Source organism: Coregonus lavaretus (genome assembly GCF_964263955.1).
Source record: "Coregonus lavaretus genome assembly, contig: HAP1_SCAFFOLD_1630, whole genome shotgun sequence".
NCBI classification, from domain to species: domain Eukaryota; kingdom Metazoa; phylum Chordata; class Actinopteri; order Salmoniformes; family Salmonidae; genus Coregonus; species Coregonus lavaretus.
This window is the reverse complement of record NW_028160081.1, coordinates 8,436-27,958: the sequence shown is the minus strand read 5'-3', so window position 1 is coordinate 27,958 and position 19,523 is coordinate 8,436. Positions and strand designations below refer to the sequence as shown.

General features: G+C 43.2%; 1 protein-coding gene across 1 annotated transcript; it reads right to left on the bottom strand.

Annotated features, from left to right (window-relative positions):
- Window positions 1-4,357: 4,357 nt before the first annotated feature.
- Window positions 4,358-9,737, bottom strand: LOC311122180 (uncharacterized protein; the record flags this gene model as incomplete). The annotated part of the gene is made up of 2 exons (XM_084196576.1): window positions 4,358-6,306; window positions 9,365-9,737. The coding sequence occupies 2 exons, from the start codon at window positions 9,735-9,737 to the stop codon at window positions 4,358-4,360; spliced, it is 2,322 nt and encodes a 773-aa protein (XP_084052702.1).
- Window positions 9,738-19,523: the final 9,786 nt, after the last annotated feature.

The window sequence follows — 19,523 nt, the reverse complement described above, 5'->3', positions numbered from 1 at the left end:
ACATCCCTGCCGGCCATTCCCTCCCCTACCCTGGACGACGCTGGGCCAATTGTGCGCCGCCCATGAGTCTCCCGGTCGCGGCCGGCTGCGACAGAGCCTGGATTCGAACCAGGATCTCTAGTGGCACAGTTAGCACTGCGATGCAGTGCCTTAGACCACTGCGCCACTTCAAACTGCCAATGTGAACTAGGCTTGTGTGCAGGCCCATTGCAACAAGTAGCAATCAAAGAAGAGAACACATGCACACATTGTTTTAATCACTTCATCTTTATTTAGAAAAACAACAATAGTGCCAAAAACGTTATACTAAGTTCTTCATTTGGTTATATGTTTAGCACCATTGTCAGGTTACATTTATTTTTTCCTTCAAGGCAGTCTCAACAGGGATGCACATTTACAATTTCAGGCAAAATCAGTAGTTAAACAAATAAATTACAGAGAGGAATACTGCCACATACCTTAAATTGAATGTGCATATTGGAAATGTTGACTATACACCCCTTCAAACTCTCATAACTCATTTATTTTTAATGCACAACCGATTAAATGGGCAGCTTGTAACCAAAGGTCTTCACTATGTTGCATATCAATATAATTTTATTTTACGTTCCAAACCATGAAACAAGCTAATTTTCAAATATGATATCAATAAATAAAAATGGTAGACACTTCTGCATAATCTGGAACAATGTGAATAAATTGATGATTAAAAATAAAACAATCTGTCGTGGAGGAACTATGGGATAGGAAAAATCATATCGTTAAAGAGGAACAATGCATGGTAATACATACCGTGAATGTAACCGTGTTACTTATGTGCCAAAAGCATAATCTGGTACGAAATAAAGACATTAGAATGTCTTCTGAAATGTCCACACATGGAAGAATTATCTCCGAAGTAGAATTGTGTACTAACATTAGGTATGCATGACAGATAAAGCTGATGCGTTGATGCTTGCTTATGAAAGCTGGGGTAGACGGCTAGCCATTTAGTGGCATAATAATAATAATAATAATAATAATAATAATAATAATAATAATAATATGCCATTTAGCAGACGCTTTTATCCAAAGCGACTTACAGTCATGTGTGCATACATTTTTACGTATGGGTGGTCCCGGGGATCAAACCCACTACCCTGGCGTTACAAGCGCCATGCTCTACCAATTGAGCTACAGAGGACCACATCATGATGTGGCTGTGACTGTTGGAATGCAAAGAATGGATATACTGAGAGCACATAACATAAATCTGACATGAAAAATAAAATACAAACAAATGGCATATATTCACATAAGGAGAAGAACATGTTGGGAAAAAGTAATAATTCCATCCTAAAAAGAGTTCTCTCTTTAATAAAAAAAAGAACACATTGCTTCCAATGTAATATGCTGCTATCTACAGTAGTGCCATACCATGTCAGCAACCATGTTTTCTCTATAAACACTATCAATCATGTGAGGTGGATGCCACTGCTACAATTAGGATAGTCAGTATTCTCAATAATTAGCAACATTTTTACCCCCTATTAACCAACAGAAATTGTAATTTACATAATTATCTGAATATCTACAGTTGAAGTCGGAAGTTTACATACACCTTAGCCAAATACATTCAAACTCAGTTTTTCACAATTCCTGACATTTAATCCTAGTAAAACTTCCCTGTCTTAGGTCAGTTAAGATCACCACTTTATTTTAAGAATGTGAAATGTCAGAATAATATTAGAGAGAATTATTTATTTCAGCTTTTATTTCTTTCATGCTTTTTTATGGAGCAGTGGCTTCTTCCTTGCTGAGCGGCCTTCCGGGTTATGTCGATATAGGACTCGTTTTACTGTGATTATACAGTGGGGAAAAAAAGTATTTAGTCAGCCACCAATTGTGCAAGTTCTCCCACTTAAAAAGATGAGAGAGGCCTGTAATTTTCATCATAGGTACACGTCAACTATGACATACAAATTGAGGGGAAAAAAATCCAGAAAATCACATTGTAGGATTTTTTATGAATTTATTTGCAAATTATGGTGGAAAATAAGTATTTGGTCACCTACAAACAAGCAAGATTTCTGGCTCTCACAGACCTGTAACTTCTTCTTTAAGAGGCTCCTCTGTCCTCCACTCGTTACCTGTATTAATGGCACCTGTTTGAACTTGTTATCAGTATAAAAGACACCTGTCCACAACCTCAAACAGTCACACTCCAAACTCCACTATGGCCAAGACCAAAGAGCTGTCAAAGGACACCAGAAACACAATTGTAGACCTGCACCAGGCTGGGAAGACTGAATCTGCAATAGGTAAGCAGCTTGGTTTGAAGAAATCAACAGTGGGAGCAATTATTAGGAAATGGAAGACATACAAGACCACTGATAATCTCCCTCGATCTGGGGCTCCACGCAAGATCTCACCCTGTGGGGTCAAAATTATCACAAGAACGGTAAGCAGAAATCCCAGAACCACACGGGGGGACCTAGTGAATGACCTGCAGAGAGCTGGGACCAAAGTAACAAAGCCTACCATCAGTAACACACTACGCCGCCAGGGACTCAAATCCTGCAGTGCCAGACGTGTCCCCCTGCTTAAGCCAGTACATGTCCAGGCCCGTCTGAAGTTTGCTAGAGTGCATTTGGATGATCCAGAAGAGGATTGGGAGAATGTCATATGGTCAGATGAAACCAAAATAGAACTTCTTGGTAAAAACTCAACTCGTCGTGTTTGGAGGACAAAGAATGCTGAGTTGCATCCAAAGAACACCATACCTACTGTGAAGCATGGGGGTGGAAACATCATGCTTTGGGGCTGTTTTTCTGCAAAGGGACCAGGACGACTGATCCGTGAAAAGGAAAGAATGAATGGGGCCATGTTTCGTTAGATTTTGAGTGAAAACCTCCTTCCATCAGCAAGGTCATTGAAGATGAAACGTGGCTGGGTCTTTCAGCATGACAATGATCCCAAACACACCGCCCGGGCAACAAAGGAGTGGCTTCGTAAGAAGCATTTCAAGGTCCTGGAGTGGCCTAGCCAGTCTCCAGATCTCAACCCCATAGAAAATCTTTGGAGGGAGTTGAAAGTCCGTGTTGCCCAGCGACAGCCCCAAAACATCACTGCTCTAGAGGAGATCTGCATGGAGGAATGGGCCAAAATAACAGCAACAGTGTGTAAAAACCTTGTGAAGACTTACAGAAAACGTTTGACCTGTGTAATTGCCAACAAAGGGTATATAACAAAGTATTGAGAAACTTTTGTTATTGACCAAATACTTATTTTACACCATAATTTGCAAATAAATTCATAAAAAATCCTACAATGTGATTTTCTGGATTTTTTTTCTCATTTTGTCTGTCATAGTTGACGTGTACCTATGATGAAAATTACAGGCCTCTCTCATCTTTTTAAGTGGGAGAACTTGCACAATTGGTGGCTGACTAAATACTTTTTTCCCCCACTGTAGATACTTTTGTACCCGTTTCCTCCAGCATCTTCACAAGGTCCTTTGCTGTTGTTCTGGGATTGATTTGCACTTTTCGCACCAAAGTACGTTCATCTCTAGGAGACAGAATGCGTCTCCTTCCTGAGCGGTATGACGGCTGCGTGGTCCCATGGTGTTTATACATGCATACTATTGTTTGTACAGATGAACATGGTACCTTCAGGCGTTTGGAAATTGCTCCGAAGGATGAACCAGACTTGTGGATGTCCACCATTTTTTTTCTGAGGTCTTGAAATACATCCACAGGTACGCCTCCAATTGACTCAAATGATGTCAATTAGCCAATCAGAAGCTTCTAAAGCCATGACATCATTTTCTGGAATTTTCCAAGCTGTTTAAAGGCACAGTCATCTTAGTGAATGTAAACTTTTGACCCACTGGAATTGTGATACAGTGAATTATAAGTGAAATAATCTGTCTGTAAACATTTGTTGGAAAAATTGTTTGTGTCATGCTCAAAGTAGATGTCCTAACCGACTTGCCAAAACTATAGTTTGTTAACAAGAAATTTGTGGAGTGGTTGAAAAACAAGTTTTAATGACTCCAACCTAAGTGTATGTAAACTTCCGACTTCAACTGTACATTTATCTGAGGGTTTTGCCTAATTAATTTCTGGGGTAAATAAAATGTGTTGCAGCGAGATTGATTTATGTTTTTTTGCACCCATGTAATACTGCAATACAACCGCATAAACATACTATAGCATATAGCACTCACACATTCATTGGATACTTCTGAGCCGAGTAGTAGTTTTCACCATTGTCATCATGTGTCACTATTGAGTTCAAAAGTTTAAAATGAACACTAATAAAACAGCTATGTAGTGTGTTGTGGTGTGGATGCCCTTTTGTTGTTGATGATTTTTTACATTGGGTACAATAAATATCCGGAGAATGAAGAGTGGACATATTGACCGGCATAAAGTCCTGCTGCCTGGTCAGATGGAAGCTGTATATGCACAGTGTCTCCTTGCTGTAAGGGGAGCACAGCACTCCCTGACGCCTGGTCCAGGATGCCCTTTTTGTACTCATCATATGTGTACATCACTGGCTCATTGTTCTTGACCAATGCCACCCACACATTCGCTCCTTTGCAGTGGACGTGGTAAGCAAAGTAATAGATTCCCGGTATGGTACAGCTGAAGACGCCGGTTTGAGGGTTGTAGTCCTGATGGCCGTTGTACAGGAGCTTGTCGAAGACAACAGGGGAGCCTACGGGGGGAAAAGGATTGGTGAGCTGAGCCGTGAATGCTGGCATCTCCAGGCCGTTCCTGTCTCCTCCATTCTTTGGTTTCTTGTAACTGCCTTGTTTAAGACCATCCAGACCAGGACCCATCTCAGGAAGGATTTCACCAAGACCAGGGGGTTGGATGGGGGGTCCGGGTGGGCCAGGGGGACCAGGTTGTCCTGGTTGTCCAGGCTGACCAGGGGGTCCACCATTGCCAGGTTTCCCTTGGGGCCCTAAATGGCCTGGAACACCAGGTTTACCTACGCCGGGGTAGCCAGGTTTCCCTGGTGGACCAAGCTCGCCTTTTGGCCCGGGAAGACCGGGAGGACCAAGTGGTCCACCTGGACCAAAATTTCCTGGGATTCCCTTGGGTCCCTGGTGACCTTTTTCTCCGGGAATTCCACCTTCTCCCCTCGGACCGGGCATTCCAGGAGCTCCAGGGAGGCCAGGTAACCCTTTGTGGCCGTTATCCCCTTTCGGACCCAGTGGCCCTGGTATACCTCTCGGTCCTGGTTGGCCACCCTCTCCAGGATACCCACCCTGTCCAGGAAGCCCTGAAGGCCCTGGCTCACCTTTAGGACCTGGCAGCCCCTTTGGCCCTCCATTGCCACCTTCCCCCTTCGGACCTGGGAAACCAAGACCCCCAGGTGGCCCAATGGGACCGGGCGGGCCGGGTGGCCCGTTGGGTCCAGGAAGGCCTTCCTGTCCTGGGAGACCTCCATGACCTTTGTCACCTTTCGGGCCTGGAGCTCCAGGCAAACCTCCATGTCCTTTGTCTCCTTTTGGTCCAGGATATCCTGGCTTTCCATAACCAGGTAGGCCTGGGCCCCCTGGCAAACCTGGTGGACCTGATTCCCCTTTTCCGCCTGGGAACCCTGGTTGTCCTGGCAAACCGTCTTGCCCGGGTTTGCCAATACCTGGTAGCCCAGGTGGTCCTGGTTCCCCTCCTTCCCCTGGTGGCCCAGCAAGTCCTCCTTCTCCAGGTGGGCCTGGTTTTCCTGCCCCCCCGGGCATTCCTGGTAGTCCATTCAGACCTGGTTTTCCAACCCCTGGCAGGCCCCCTTGACCAGGAGGCCCAGGTGGTCCACCAGGTCCTTTCAAACCTGGCAATCCTGGCAAGCCAATCCCTTTGTCTCCCTTGGGCCCAGGAAGACCAGGCAGTCCAGGTATGCCCTTGTGCCCAGGCTCCCCTCGAGTCCCAGGCTGCCCTGGCAGTCCCTGACCCCCTGGCTTCCCGATGCCTGGCAGGCCTGGTGGCCCTGGAAGACCTGGCCCCCCAGGCATCCCCATTGGTCCTACATCACCACCAGGACCAAAGTCGCCCTTCGGACCTGGCTGACCGCCTCCACCAGGTTTACCGGGCATTCCCGGCATTCCGGGTTTCCCTATCCCGGGATACCCTTGGGGACCAGGAGGGCCTGGTTTTCCATGGGGGCCGGGCATCCCTTGACCTGGCATCCCTGGAGGGCCCTGTGGTCCTGGGGGCCCCTGGGCTCCTGGTGGCCCCTCTGGACCAGGACCCTGTAGTCCCCTATCATCAGGTGGTGGGCCTCCAGGGCCTTTCCCATTACTGGGATATGTCTGACCTGTGGATGACAATATCAATTAGCATTTACAATGAATTACTGACTTGAGTTAGTGACTTGAGTATCTCATTGAGCACATAGGAACATGACCAATTAATATGCATGGACATTGGGGTAAGCCCAATGGACTTTCATCCGTAGATGATTGGCCAAATGATTTATCTTTGAAAATGAATAACCAAAAACTGGCTTTAATGTCCCCCTTGGGCACAGGGTGCTGATAGTTGATGTTAAAAGCATGTTACATTTCCCAATTATCAAACATACATTCTTTGTTTCCTTGCTTGATTGTTGAAACTGTCAAAATACACATTTATGTGAAATCTCTTACACTCTTAGAAAAAAGGGTTATTCGGCTGTCCCCATAGGATAACCATTTTTGGTTCCAGGGAGAACTCTTTTTGGTTCCACGTAGAACCCTTTTGGGTTCCATGTAGAACCCTCTGTGGAAAGGGTCCTACATGGAACCCAAAAAGGTTCTAACTGGAACCAAAAGGATTCTACCTGGAACCAAAATGGGTTATTCAAAGGGTTCTCCTGTAGGGACAGCCGAAGAACCCTTTTAGGTTCTAGATAGCACCTTTTTTTCTAAGAGTGTACCTGCAATATGCCATATTTCAAATCAAATCAAAGTCTATTGGTCGCATACACAGATTTGCAGGTGTTATAGCAGGTGCAGCGAAATGCTTATGTTACTAGCTCCAACAGTGCAGTAGAATGTCTCGCAAATATAATACAAATAATAAAAAATCCAATTAACAATCCAGGGGTAGATACAGTGCATTCGGAAAGTATTCAGACCCCTTGACTTTTTCCACATTTTGTTATATTACAGCCTTTTTCAATCGATTGGACATAATTTGGAAAGGTACACACCTGTCTATATAAGGTTCCACAGTTGACAGTGCATGTCAGAGCAAAAACCAAGCCATGAGGTCGAAGGAATTGTCTGCAGAGCTCCGAGACAGGATTGTGTCGAGGCACAGATCTGGGGAAGGGTACCAAAACATTTCTGCAGCATTGAAGGTGCCCAAGAACACAGTGGCCTCCATCATTCTTAAATGGAAGAAGTTTGGAACCACCAAGACTCTTCCTAGAGCTGACCGCCCGGCCAAACTGAGCAATCAGGGGAGAAGGGCCTTGGTCAGGGAGGTGACCAAGAACCCGATGGTCACTCTGACAGAGCTCCAGAGTTACTCTGTGGAGATGGGAGAACCTTACAGAAGGACAACCATCTCTGCAGCACCCCACCAATTAGGCCTTTATGGTAGAGTGGCCAGACAGAAGCCACTCCTCAGTAAAAGGCACATGACAGCCTGCATGGAGTTTGCCAGAAGGCACCTAAAGACTCTCAGACCATGAGAAACAAGATTCTCTGGTCTGATGAAACCAAGATTGAACTCTTTGGCCTGAATGCCAAGCGTCACGTCTGGAGGAAACCTGGCACCATCCCTACGGTGAAGCATGGTGGTGGCAGCATCATGCTGTGGGGATGTTTTTCAGGGGCATGGAATGGGAGACTAGTCAGGATTGAGGGAAAGATGAGCAGAGCAAAGTACAGAGAGATCCTTGATGAAAACCTGCTCCAGAGCGCTCAGGACCTCAGACTGGTGCGAAGGTTTACCTTCCAACAGGACAACAACCCTAAGCACACAGCCAAGACAACGCAGGAGTGGCTTCGGGGCAAGTCTCAGAATGTCCTTGAGTGGCCCAGCCAGAGCCTGGACTTGAACACGATCGAATATCTCTGGAGAGACCTGAAAATAGCTGTGCAGCGACGCTCCCCATCCAACCTGACAGAGCTTGAGAGGATCTGCAGAGAAGAATGGGAGAAACTCCCCAAATACATGTGTGCCAAGCTTGTAGCGTCATACTCGATGCTGTAACCGCTGCCAAAAGTGCTTCATCAAAGTACTGAGTAAAGGGTCTGAATACTTATGTAAATGTTATATTTCAGTTTTTTATTTTTAATACATTTGCAAACATTTCTAAAAACCAGTATTTGCTTTGTCATTATGTGGTATTGTGTGTGGATTGATGAGGGGAAAAAAACAATTTTATCAATTTTATAATAAGGCTGTAATGTAAAAAAAATTGAAAAAGTCAAGGGGTCTGAATACTTTAGAATGAACATGTGTCAGAATCCAGAATATAAATACATGGTGTGTATAGACAGTATATCATTTGGAAGGGAAAATGGTATGTACAGTAGTAGCTATATTATGATGAGCTATGTGGAGAATACAGTATATTAACACACGGTGAGTGAACAACAGTATTATTTTATGTGTATTTTGCCTGCTTCACATGTGATTTGTAAAACATTTCAATGATTGCTTTTACAACCCATGTGCAGGATATTATTTCCTGTGGATGCTAGGAGAGATTACGTTTGCTTTGACGAAAGGAATTTTTTTCTTGGAAAAGCAGTTGAAGTGATTTGAATGTTACTAACATGTCAGTGAGTGGGTAATGGTTTCATGTCAGCACTGCACCATGAACATGGATAGTCTGCCTCTGGTTGTACCAGACTGTCCATGTTCCCTTTCCCTTCAAACCCACATTGGTGGCCATGGCCATGACCCAATTTAAAATCTAAATATTGTTAAAATATGCTATAATTAGAATTGTTTAGCCTACACAAAAAAGGTGCTATCTAGAACCTAAAAGGGTTATTTTGCTGTCCTCAAAGGAGAACCCTTTGAAGAACCCATTTTAGCTCCAAGTAGAACCCTTTTGGTTATATTGTAAAGTGGTTATCCCACTGGCTATAGGGTGAATGCACCTATTTGTAAGTCGCTCTGGATAAGAGCGTCTGCTAAATGACGTAAATGTAATGTAATGTTCCAGGTAGAACCCTTTCGAGTTCCATGTAGAACCCTTTCCACAGAGGGTTCTACATGGAACCCAAAACAGTTCTACCTGGAACCAAAAAGGGTTCTACCTGGAACCAAAAAGGGTTCTCCTCTGGGGACAGCCGAAGAACCCTTTTGGAACCCTTTTTTTCTAAGCGTGTTCATCACATTTCTGTGAAGTAGACCACCTATTACAATCTCACCTTTTCCCTTGCCCTTATTGGGTGGCATCTGTGGTTGTTCGTGCATCTGTGGAAGCATCTGTGGAAGTTCCTGCCCATACTGTGGCAGCACATATGGCATCTCTTTGCCATATGGCATATGTTGTGGCATTTCCTTCCCCAGGTACTGTTGCTGGGGCAGCCCGTCCCCGTTCCCGTTCCCGTTCCCATACCCGTTCCCTAGGGACATTTGAGGTATCTGTTGCATGGGCTGGTGCTGCTGGGGGAGGTGCTGCTGTGGGTGCTGCTGCTGCTTGTGCCCGTAATATGCCGCCCCACGGGCATGGTGGCATAGTACCAGACACAGCTGGAGCGCCACCACCAATAGATGAGAAGAGGGGAGGGGCTTGGCCATGTCCTATAGGAGGGAGAGAGGGCAGGTCAGCAGAATACATAAGCACATTAGCAGATGGGATTTTTAAGACCATAGAATGAGTTAAGCAGATGAGATTTTGAAGACCATAGAATGAGTTAAACAGAGGTGTTCTGACAGATATATTAGAGAAAATGTATGGCAGCAGGCCTAATGCAGTAAGGCAATAATTCCTCGCCGAAGTTTAACGGAATCATGAGAGCTAAGATTAGTGTGCTATTTACAATTTTGTAGTGAGGCCTCAGGATGCACACTAGAACTATATGGCTATACACAGAGAGGGACTCCCAAATATTCTGATAACACTCTACTTTGAAACATTTTAAAAGCCATATTTCTGTGGAACAGATAATAAATAGTTCTGACAAGCTCAATTACATTGATTTGAGTTTGATACTGCCAGCATGGACAGCCAGGCCACTCCTCAAGGGCAGACATTTTTGGCTCTGAAACCATAACACTCTTATTCAGAGGTGGGGTTTTGAGTTACTGGGCAGGTAGGAAAAGAGAGAGCTCCTTGTTGTTGGTTCCTGCTCTAATGGAGAGATGTGTTTTGCATCATTGAGAAGCGAATGTGCAAAACTTCGACCTGAAACTAGTCCAACTCATTACTTCGGAGCTTCACTCAGCACAATTGTTACCGAGCCAGTGGGCCTAGCCCAGTGTAACGAGGGAAGAGGGGATTAATCATACGACTGTATTTCTATATTTTGAAAGTTATATATCTTGAAAACTCGATTGCTGACATGCAAAACATTTTGGGACTATATCAACAATGGACTAATGAAAGAAATACCAAAATATGAGTTTTAACACTGCAGTATGCTTGTTTGGGTTTTAAAGGCAACACTTGGTTCAAACAAGGGGGTAGAGTACATTTGGAGGGACACTGAGCTAGCTGTAAGATTACTGTTGATTAATGGAGGCTGCTGAGGGGAGGACGGCTCATAATAATGGCTGGAACAGAGCAAATGGAATGGCATCAAACACATGGAAACCATGTGTTTGATGTATTTGATACCATTCCACTGATTCCGCTACAGACGTTACCATGAGCCCGTTCTCCACCAACCTCCTGTGTTGTTCATACACTATGACTAGTCTTATTCTCGACACCTAGACAAAACAACTGTGAACAGTGAGGAGTTAGAAGCAACATAGCAGTCTAAACATGACAAAGCCTTGACAGCACATCTATTCCCACTGGGCAAAAACTGGTTGAATCAACGTTGTTTCCACATCATTTCAACAAAATAAATAATGTGATGACGTTGAAGCAACATGGAAAACTGATTGGATTTGCAAAAATTCTTCAATGTAAGGAATTTTGTCGTTTTTTTACACACATTTTTACCTAAATCCAATGGCATGGTGACAGTGTTTGTTGATTTCATGTTGAATTCACGTTAATTGACAACTCAACCAAATGAAAATCAAAACTAGACGTTGAACTGACGTCTGTGCACAATGGGTTGTCAGTACATGCTAAGTACATGCAGTACAAAACTGACATGGCATTTAAGTGACTTCATCAGACCAAAGGAAAAGCAATGACTAAATGGACAATTGGTATGTGTTGTTCTTGTAAACATCAACATGACCTCAGACTACCATACCACCTGAATCAAGTCATTTATGGTTTGACTTGGCAAAAATATCTCTGCTTTCACTAACCATTTAATGCACTGTTTGTCTACCCAATAACCATATGTATGCGCTCAACACTGGATAAAATGACCTCACTCTGTCCAAGTCAAGGTTGTGAATCTCTATGCTTTCATAACAATCAGTCTGGCCAGGCTGTGAACAGGAGAGAACAGCAGTGAATCCATATATAGCCCACAAGCCAGATGTATTATGTCTCAGAAAACAAGCGGGAAGCAGGGGAACAGGATACCATTTGGTTTAATGCTCAGCCAAAATGAATTGCCCTGAAAAGCTTAAATGCTGACTTTTCATCAAGTCTTAGTTGTGACAGACTTTGCTTAGAAACAGAAGGTCGGCACATAGGACCTAGTCAAAGCCACGGAACACTTTGACTTCAGGGTTTTCCCGATTTCACTAATGTCACCAGTCCTGTTGATCAAACATCTTTAGAATGTTTACTGGTAGAAAAGAGATAGAAGAAATAGCAACATTCTGGAATAGAATTAAGCAACATTTCTCATTCACAACCACTGTAGGAGCATACCAGGGACAGCTTGTTGATGGAAGTGATTTATCCCATGAGTCAGTGCAAAATAAGAAAAGCACATAAACACCAAATCACTCCACACTGTTCCTTAACTCTGCCAACTATCAAGCTGTGAAAGCACCATAACACACATCCAGACCTTCGCGCCTTTACTATGACGTCTGGGAAATGAACACATTACCATGTCATTAGACTGAAGGGCGCTACCCACATAAAAAAAGACTACAGTTTACTATAGAATACTACTGTACTTATTATAGAATTCTGTAGAAAACTGTAGTATGCTGTAGAATACTATTTCTATTTCTATTTATTATGGACCCCCATTAGTTCCTGCCAAGGCAGCAGCTACTCTTCCTGGGGTCCAGCAAAATTAAGGCAGATACAATTTTAAAAACATTACAATACAACCACAACAGATTTCACAACACATTAAGTGTGTGCCCTCAGGCCCCTACTCTACTACCACATATCTACAACACAAAATCCATTTGTACATGTGTGTATAGTGTGTATGTTATCATGTGTTCATATGCATGTGTCTGTGCCTGTGTTTGTGTTGCTTCACAGTCCCCGCTGTTCCATAAGGTGTATTTTTATCTGTTTTTTAAAATCTAATTTTACTGCTTGCATGAGTTACTTGATGTGGAATAGAGTTCCATGTATTCATGGCTCTATGTAGTCCTGTGCACCTCCCATATTCTGTTCTGGACTTGGGGACTGAAGAGACCTCTGGTGGCATGTCTTGTGGTCCTCTGTAGCTCAACTGGTAGAGCACGGCGCTTGTAACGCCAAGGTAGTGGGTTCGATCCCCGGGACCACCCATACACAAAAATGTATGCACGCATGACTGTAAGTCGCTTTGGATAAAAGCGTCTGCTAAATGGCTTATTATTATTATTATTATTATTATATTATTATTGTGAGGAATGCATGGGTGTCTGAGCTGTGTGCCAGTAGTTCAAACAGACAGCTCGGTGCATTCAACAGGTCAATACCTCTCACAAATACAAGTAGTGATGAAATCAATCTCTCCTCCACTTTGAGCCAGGAGAGATTGACATGCATATTATTAATGTTAGCTCTCTGTTTACATCTAAGGGCCAACCGTGCTGCCCTGTTCTGAGCCAATTGCAATTTTCCTAAGTCCCTCTTTGTGGCACCTGACCAGACGACTGAACAGTAGTCCAGGTGCGACAAAACTAGGGCCTGAAGGACCTGCCTTGTTGATAGTGCTGTTAAGAATGCAGAGCAGCGCTGTTTTATGGACAGACTTCTCCCCATCTTAGCTACTGTTGTATCAATACACACTGTAGTATCCCTCGATCATGTGAAGTACTTAGTATAGAATTTTGTAGTATACTGTAGAATACTATAGTAAATACTACAGTGTTATCAGCAAAAAAAAAAAACGGTAGTAAATACTATAGAAATGTCTGCAAAAACACTCCCCCCCCCAAAAACTATAGTAAATACCACAGTATTTAATTTGCATATACCCTGCACATTCCCCTCCCCCAAATCCCAATTTGTGCTAGCCATAAGTGAGAAACCTACATGCCAAGTATAGACCATATTGTGTTCCCTATGGCTATTGAAAAGAGCAGAAGCTCTGAACTACCTGTTCAGATCCCAGTCCTACCTCCCTACCAACCTCCCTACCTACCTACCTACCTACCTACCTACCTACCTACTAACCTACCTACCTACCTACCTACCTACCTACCTACCTACAGTGAGGGAAAAAAGTATTTGATCCCCTGCTGATTTTGTACGTTTGCCCACTAACAAAGACATGATCAGTCTATAATTTTAATGGTAGGTTTATTTGAACAGTGAGAGACAGAATAACAACAAAAAAATCCAGAAAAACGCATGTACACATTTTTATAAATTGATTTGCATTTTAATGAGGGAAATAAGTATTTGACCCCCTCTCAATCAGAAAGTTTATAACAGCAATAAGGCACCTCGGGGGTTTGTGGTATATGGCCAATACACCATGGCTAAAGGTTGTATTCAGGCACTCCGCGTTGCATCGTACATAAGAACAGCCCTTACAGTAGCAGTGGTATATTGGCCATATACCACACCCCCTCTGGCCTTATTGCTTAAGTATACTACAGTCTACAAAAATACTACAGTAATTACAATAATCTATACGACTCTTTTCTTTTTTACTATAGTAAACTGTAAATACTACAGTATACTTCAGTCCACAAAAACACTACAGTGAATACTACAATAAAGTCCACAAAAACACTACAGTGAATACTACAGTATTCCTACCATGGTATACACTATAGTATTTGTTCATGTGGGTAGGCTGTTGGAGCCACACAAATTAGATGGCTGCCGCCAGTGTTACACAGTCCCCCCGCTTACTGTTAATGTAATGTCAACGTTGTGTCATCTAACATGGGCTCAGCCAGCAGACTACTTTTCGTTATAATTTCAGCTGCAAATTCTTTGTGTATACTGTAAGCACTGGATGTGTAGACACATGAATATGGTTGATATAATCACTCTATTATAGACTGCGAAGGCCGCCAGACTTGGAATATGCATAGAGTAATTTCACACATACAGTATTAATGGATAACATTTGTAGGCCTATAGTGCAACTCACCACATCCATAACCTATTGCATTGTGGGGAAGTGTGCTGTAGACTGGTTACTTTTTAAACTAATCCTTTGACGGAAATTCTTCTGATTCCCTCTGCTAATTTAGCTTAGGTGTTTATAGCAACATCAGCCATTTGTTAAAGAGTTTGGAATTCGTTTTTGACAGCAGAGCTGGATGGATTCTCCTCGCCAGAATAGAAGTCATTAGGTTGATGAGTTACACATGAGAAATCATGGGAATCAAGCCTCTATTATTCCAACCACCAATATTAAAATAATACAATTACAATAAACACATATGAGAAGCATCAAGCAGCTTTGCCGAATGTCAGTGTAGACCAGACCAGAGACTGTGAGGAAGAAAGGCCTGTAATATTCACTCTGTTGATTCTCAGAGCAACAACATGAGTGGAGCTATGCCCATTCCCTTCATTCCATGCAAGACCCACTATCCACTGTAATTACACTATGCTGTGTAAATAGAAAAACTGATCTGCACAGCAAAAATAGAAAACAGTGTGGATTACCCTTACAGAAAAAATCACATGATTTCACATGAAATTCCACATAAGATCACATGACAAGGTGTGTTTTTGTAACGCTTCACATGTGATCACGTGAAATTCAGGGTCCAGTTGGGTGTGGTATATGCAACCTCTATGGTCACTCACCTGCACACCTCTTTAACTTGTTTTTATCTGCACTGGGTCTTTCACTTGTCATTTTTGTCAGAATAAACCAAACTAAAACCCTCTGGTTCTGGGTTGCAGCATGATCTCACAAATACAAGCTTTCTGACATGTCCTCCTCTCTCTTTCTGCTCTGTCTGCCATGGGCATGTTTACAAAATGATGATGGAAAGTTCAACTGTGTGTGTGTGTGTGTGTGTAATATGTTTGGTTATGTGTGTATTTATTCCTCGTGTCACTATTTCCATTTTTTATAAAAATGTTTCTCTTTATCATTGTTTGAAAAGGACCCGTAAGTAAGCATTTCACTGCTTGTCTACACCTGTAGTTCACGAAGCATGTGACAAATCAATTTAGATTCTGACCACAAGAGTGCGCTAAACCCAATCATTTCACTCTCTACACATCTACAGTAGTGGAGAAGATACCACTGATACATATACCGCACACTTTAACTAACATCCTACTTTCACCACTAGGGGGCAGAAATCAGTACAGCACTTGACAGACGCTATGAAGACATCGTTATAAAACCGCATTTGTACCTTGTGTTACAGCAAGTTGTGATTCTGGTGGATTGAGAATTTGTTTTTATTTACATGTAAAAAGAAATTGCGGCCAACAAGCGAGCGCGCGCGCACACACAGTACACAACACACCCTCGCTTCCGTCGAAGGCCAAACACAAACGCCCTCCACATCCTGGACGTGTGTACATTCCTCCTTTCCTCACTCTTTTCTTTTCCCTCAGTCACATCCTTCCCTCCTTCCTCTCTCCGTCGGCCCGTCGCTGAGTACGGAAGAGAGAGTCACGTTTCCACACAGACAGCACATGCTGCTAAATGGGAGATTATTAGAGACGGGAACCTAGGCCGTGACTGTATGTGTGTGTGTGTGTGTGTGTGTGTGTGTGTGTGTGTGTGTGTGTGTGTGTGTGTGTGTGCGTGTGTGTGTGTGGACCCAGGCTGTGTTTCACCACCGCACTACGCTGGGCCGCACTAATCCTTTAAACATGGACCACGTCTAAGGAGATTTGTACAACGCTGCCAAGTGATCGGTGCAATAGTAAATGTAAGGCGTGAATGTATGTACGCATCCCTCACGGTAGTCATTACTGTTCTTTCAGCCGCGCTGAGCGGTGAGATCAAAGCATTGACTAGTGGCATTTCAATCAGTGACGTCACTCCCTCTGAGACCTTGAAGTAGTTGTTTCCCTTGCTCTGCAAGGACTGCAGCTTTTGTGGAGCGCTAGATAACGATGCTTCGAGGGTGACTGTTGCTGATGTGTGCAGAGGGTCCATGATTCAAACCCAGGTTGGGGCGAGGAGAGGGACGGAAGCAAAACTGTTACATTTGTGTAGATGTTGTTGCCATCAACATCATGCTATAGGTGTGAGGAGAAAGCATCTCTCCCTCCCTCCCTCTGTCTGTTTCTCTCTCTGTCTGTCTGTCTCTTTTTCAATTGAACAATTATGCAAAACATGACCGCAATGGATCTACAGCCGCACGTACATTCCTCCATGACCTGCTAACCACACCTCTTGACCTGACAAACAGAAATAGCATGCTCCTCTTACCCTTAGTGTCTCCTCTCCTCAAACCGAAGGGGCTGTCACGGCGACGACCTAACCTCTCGTTCTGTCCTTTGGCCCGCAGGTCTCACTGTACTTCCCTTCTGTGTTTGGTTTTGTTGGGGTTGGGGGTTGCCCGAGGCATGAGACTGCTCGGGACTCTGGCCACAGGTTCGATGCGGTGCGGTGCAGTGCAGTCCAGGGCCCTGCAACACAGCGATGATGAATGAGAGATCCTGGAGCACCATGACTTTTCTCCGAGTTTTAACACTGAGCTGCCATCTCCATTTCACTGCCCCGCTCCAACTTGGCCATCATACAGTACTGTACAGTAGTAGAGGTGGTATCACTCTGGACAGTAGTAGAGGTGGTATCACTCTGGACAGTAGTAGAGGTGTTATCACTCTGGACAGTAGTAGAGGTAGTATCACTCTGGACAGTAGTAGAGGTGTTATCACTCTGGACTGTAGTAGAGGTGGTATCACTCTGGACAGTAGTAGAGGTGTTATCACTCTGGACAGTAGTAGAGGTGTTATCACTCTGGACAGTAGTAGAGGTGTTATCACTCTGGACAGTAGTAGAGGTGTTATCACTCTGGACAGTAGTAGAGGTGTTATCAGTCTTTACAGTAGTAGAGGTGTTATCAGTCTTTACGGTAGTAGAGGTGTTATCACTCTGGACAGTAGTAGAGGTGTTATCACTCTGGACAGTAGTAGAGGTGTTATCGCTCTTTACAGTGGTAGAGGTGTTATCACTATTTACAGTAGTATATGTGTTATCGCTCTTTACAGTAGTAGAGGTGTTATCACTATTTACAGTAGTAGAGGTGTTATCACTATGGACAGTAGTAGAGGTGTTATCGCTCTTTACAGTGGTAGAGGTGTTATCACTATTTACAGTAGTAGATGTGTTATCACTATTTACAGTAGTATATGTGTTATCACTCTTTACAGTAGTAGAGGTGTTATCACTCTTTACAGTAGTAGATGTGTTATCACTCTTTACAGTAGTAGAGGTGTTATCACTCTTTACAGTAGTAGAGGTGTTATCACTCTTTACAGTAGTAGAGGTGTTATCACTCTGGATAGTAGTAGAGGTGTTATCACTATTTACAGTAGTAGAGGTGTTATCACTCTGGACAGTAGCAGAGTTGTTATCACTATTTACAGTAACAGAGGTGTTATCAGTATAGACAGTAGCAGAGGTGTTATCACTATGGACAGTAGTAGAGGTGTTATCACTATTTACAGTAGTAGAGGTGTTATCACTATTTACAGTAGTAGAGGTGTTATCACTATTTACAGTAGTAGAGGTGTTATCACTATTTACAGTAGTAGATGTGTTATCAGTCTTTACAATAGTAGAGGTGTTATCACTCTGTTATAAAAATATGTTCTGAATTTTTACATAGAAATCAACTGTACTAGTTGTTAAGGCTCTGGTCTTGTCCCATCTTGTTTACTGTCCGGTAACATGGTCAGGTGCTGCAAAGAAAGATATAGCAAAGCTGCAGCTGGCTCAAAACAGAGCAGCACGCCTTGCCCTTAACGACACATACAGAACTAACATCAACAACATGCATGCCAGTCTTTCCTGGTTGAGGGTTGATGAGAGATTAACTGCTTTTCTTCTAGTTTTCATGAGAAATATTACTGCGATGAAAATTCCAGATTGTCTGCATAATCAAATAACATTCAGCTCAGACACCCATACATAACCCACAAGGCATGCCACCAGGCATCTGTTCACAGTCCCCTAGTCCAAAACGAATTCACGGCAACGCACTGTATTATACAGAGCCATGATCGCATGGAACTCCCTTCCATCGTCAATTACTCAAGCAAACAGCAAAATGACAGTATCTTTAAAAAATGGATTAAAAAACATATCATGGAACTGCGGGGAATATGAGGGGACACTCACAAACACACACATTATTTTTTAGTTGTATCGTTTGTGTATCGTTGTATTCTAAATGTGTGTGACTGTCCTTGTCTATCCGTGTATCAGGGTTCTGTAACTTGTCATGTTTTGTGTATTTTGTGGACCACAGGAAGAGTAGCTGCTGCTTCTGCAAAAGCTAATGGGGATCCAAATAAACAAATGCACCCAATATTTTACACACAGAACGTTTTTAAAGGACCAAAGAGTATGGTCTGCTTCGTGTTTTCATTTTTGCAATAGAAAAAATATTGCGATACTGGCATCGTCCCGGCCCAAATATACACTACCAGTCAAAGGTTTGGACACACCTACTCATTCAAGGGTTTTTACATTTTAGTCATTTAGCAGACGCTCTTATCCAGAGCGACTTACAGTTAGTGAGTGCATACATTTTTCATATTGGCCCCCCATGGGAAACGAACCCACAACCCTGGCGTTGCAAGCGCCATGCTCTACCAACAGCGCTACAGGTGACTTTTTCTTTATTTGTACTCTTTTTTACATTGTAGAATAATAGTGAAGAAACTATGAAATAACACATATGGTATCATGTAGTAACCAAAAAAGTGTTAAACAAATCAAATTATATTTTATATTTGAGATTCTTCAAATAGCCACCCTTTGCCTTGATGACAGCTTTGCACACTCTTGGCATTCTCTCAACCAGCTTCACCTGGAATGCTTTTCCAACATCATGGTACGCCTCCAAGGACGTGTCAATCTACCTCCCTGCTGAGAGCAAACA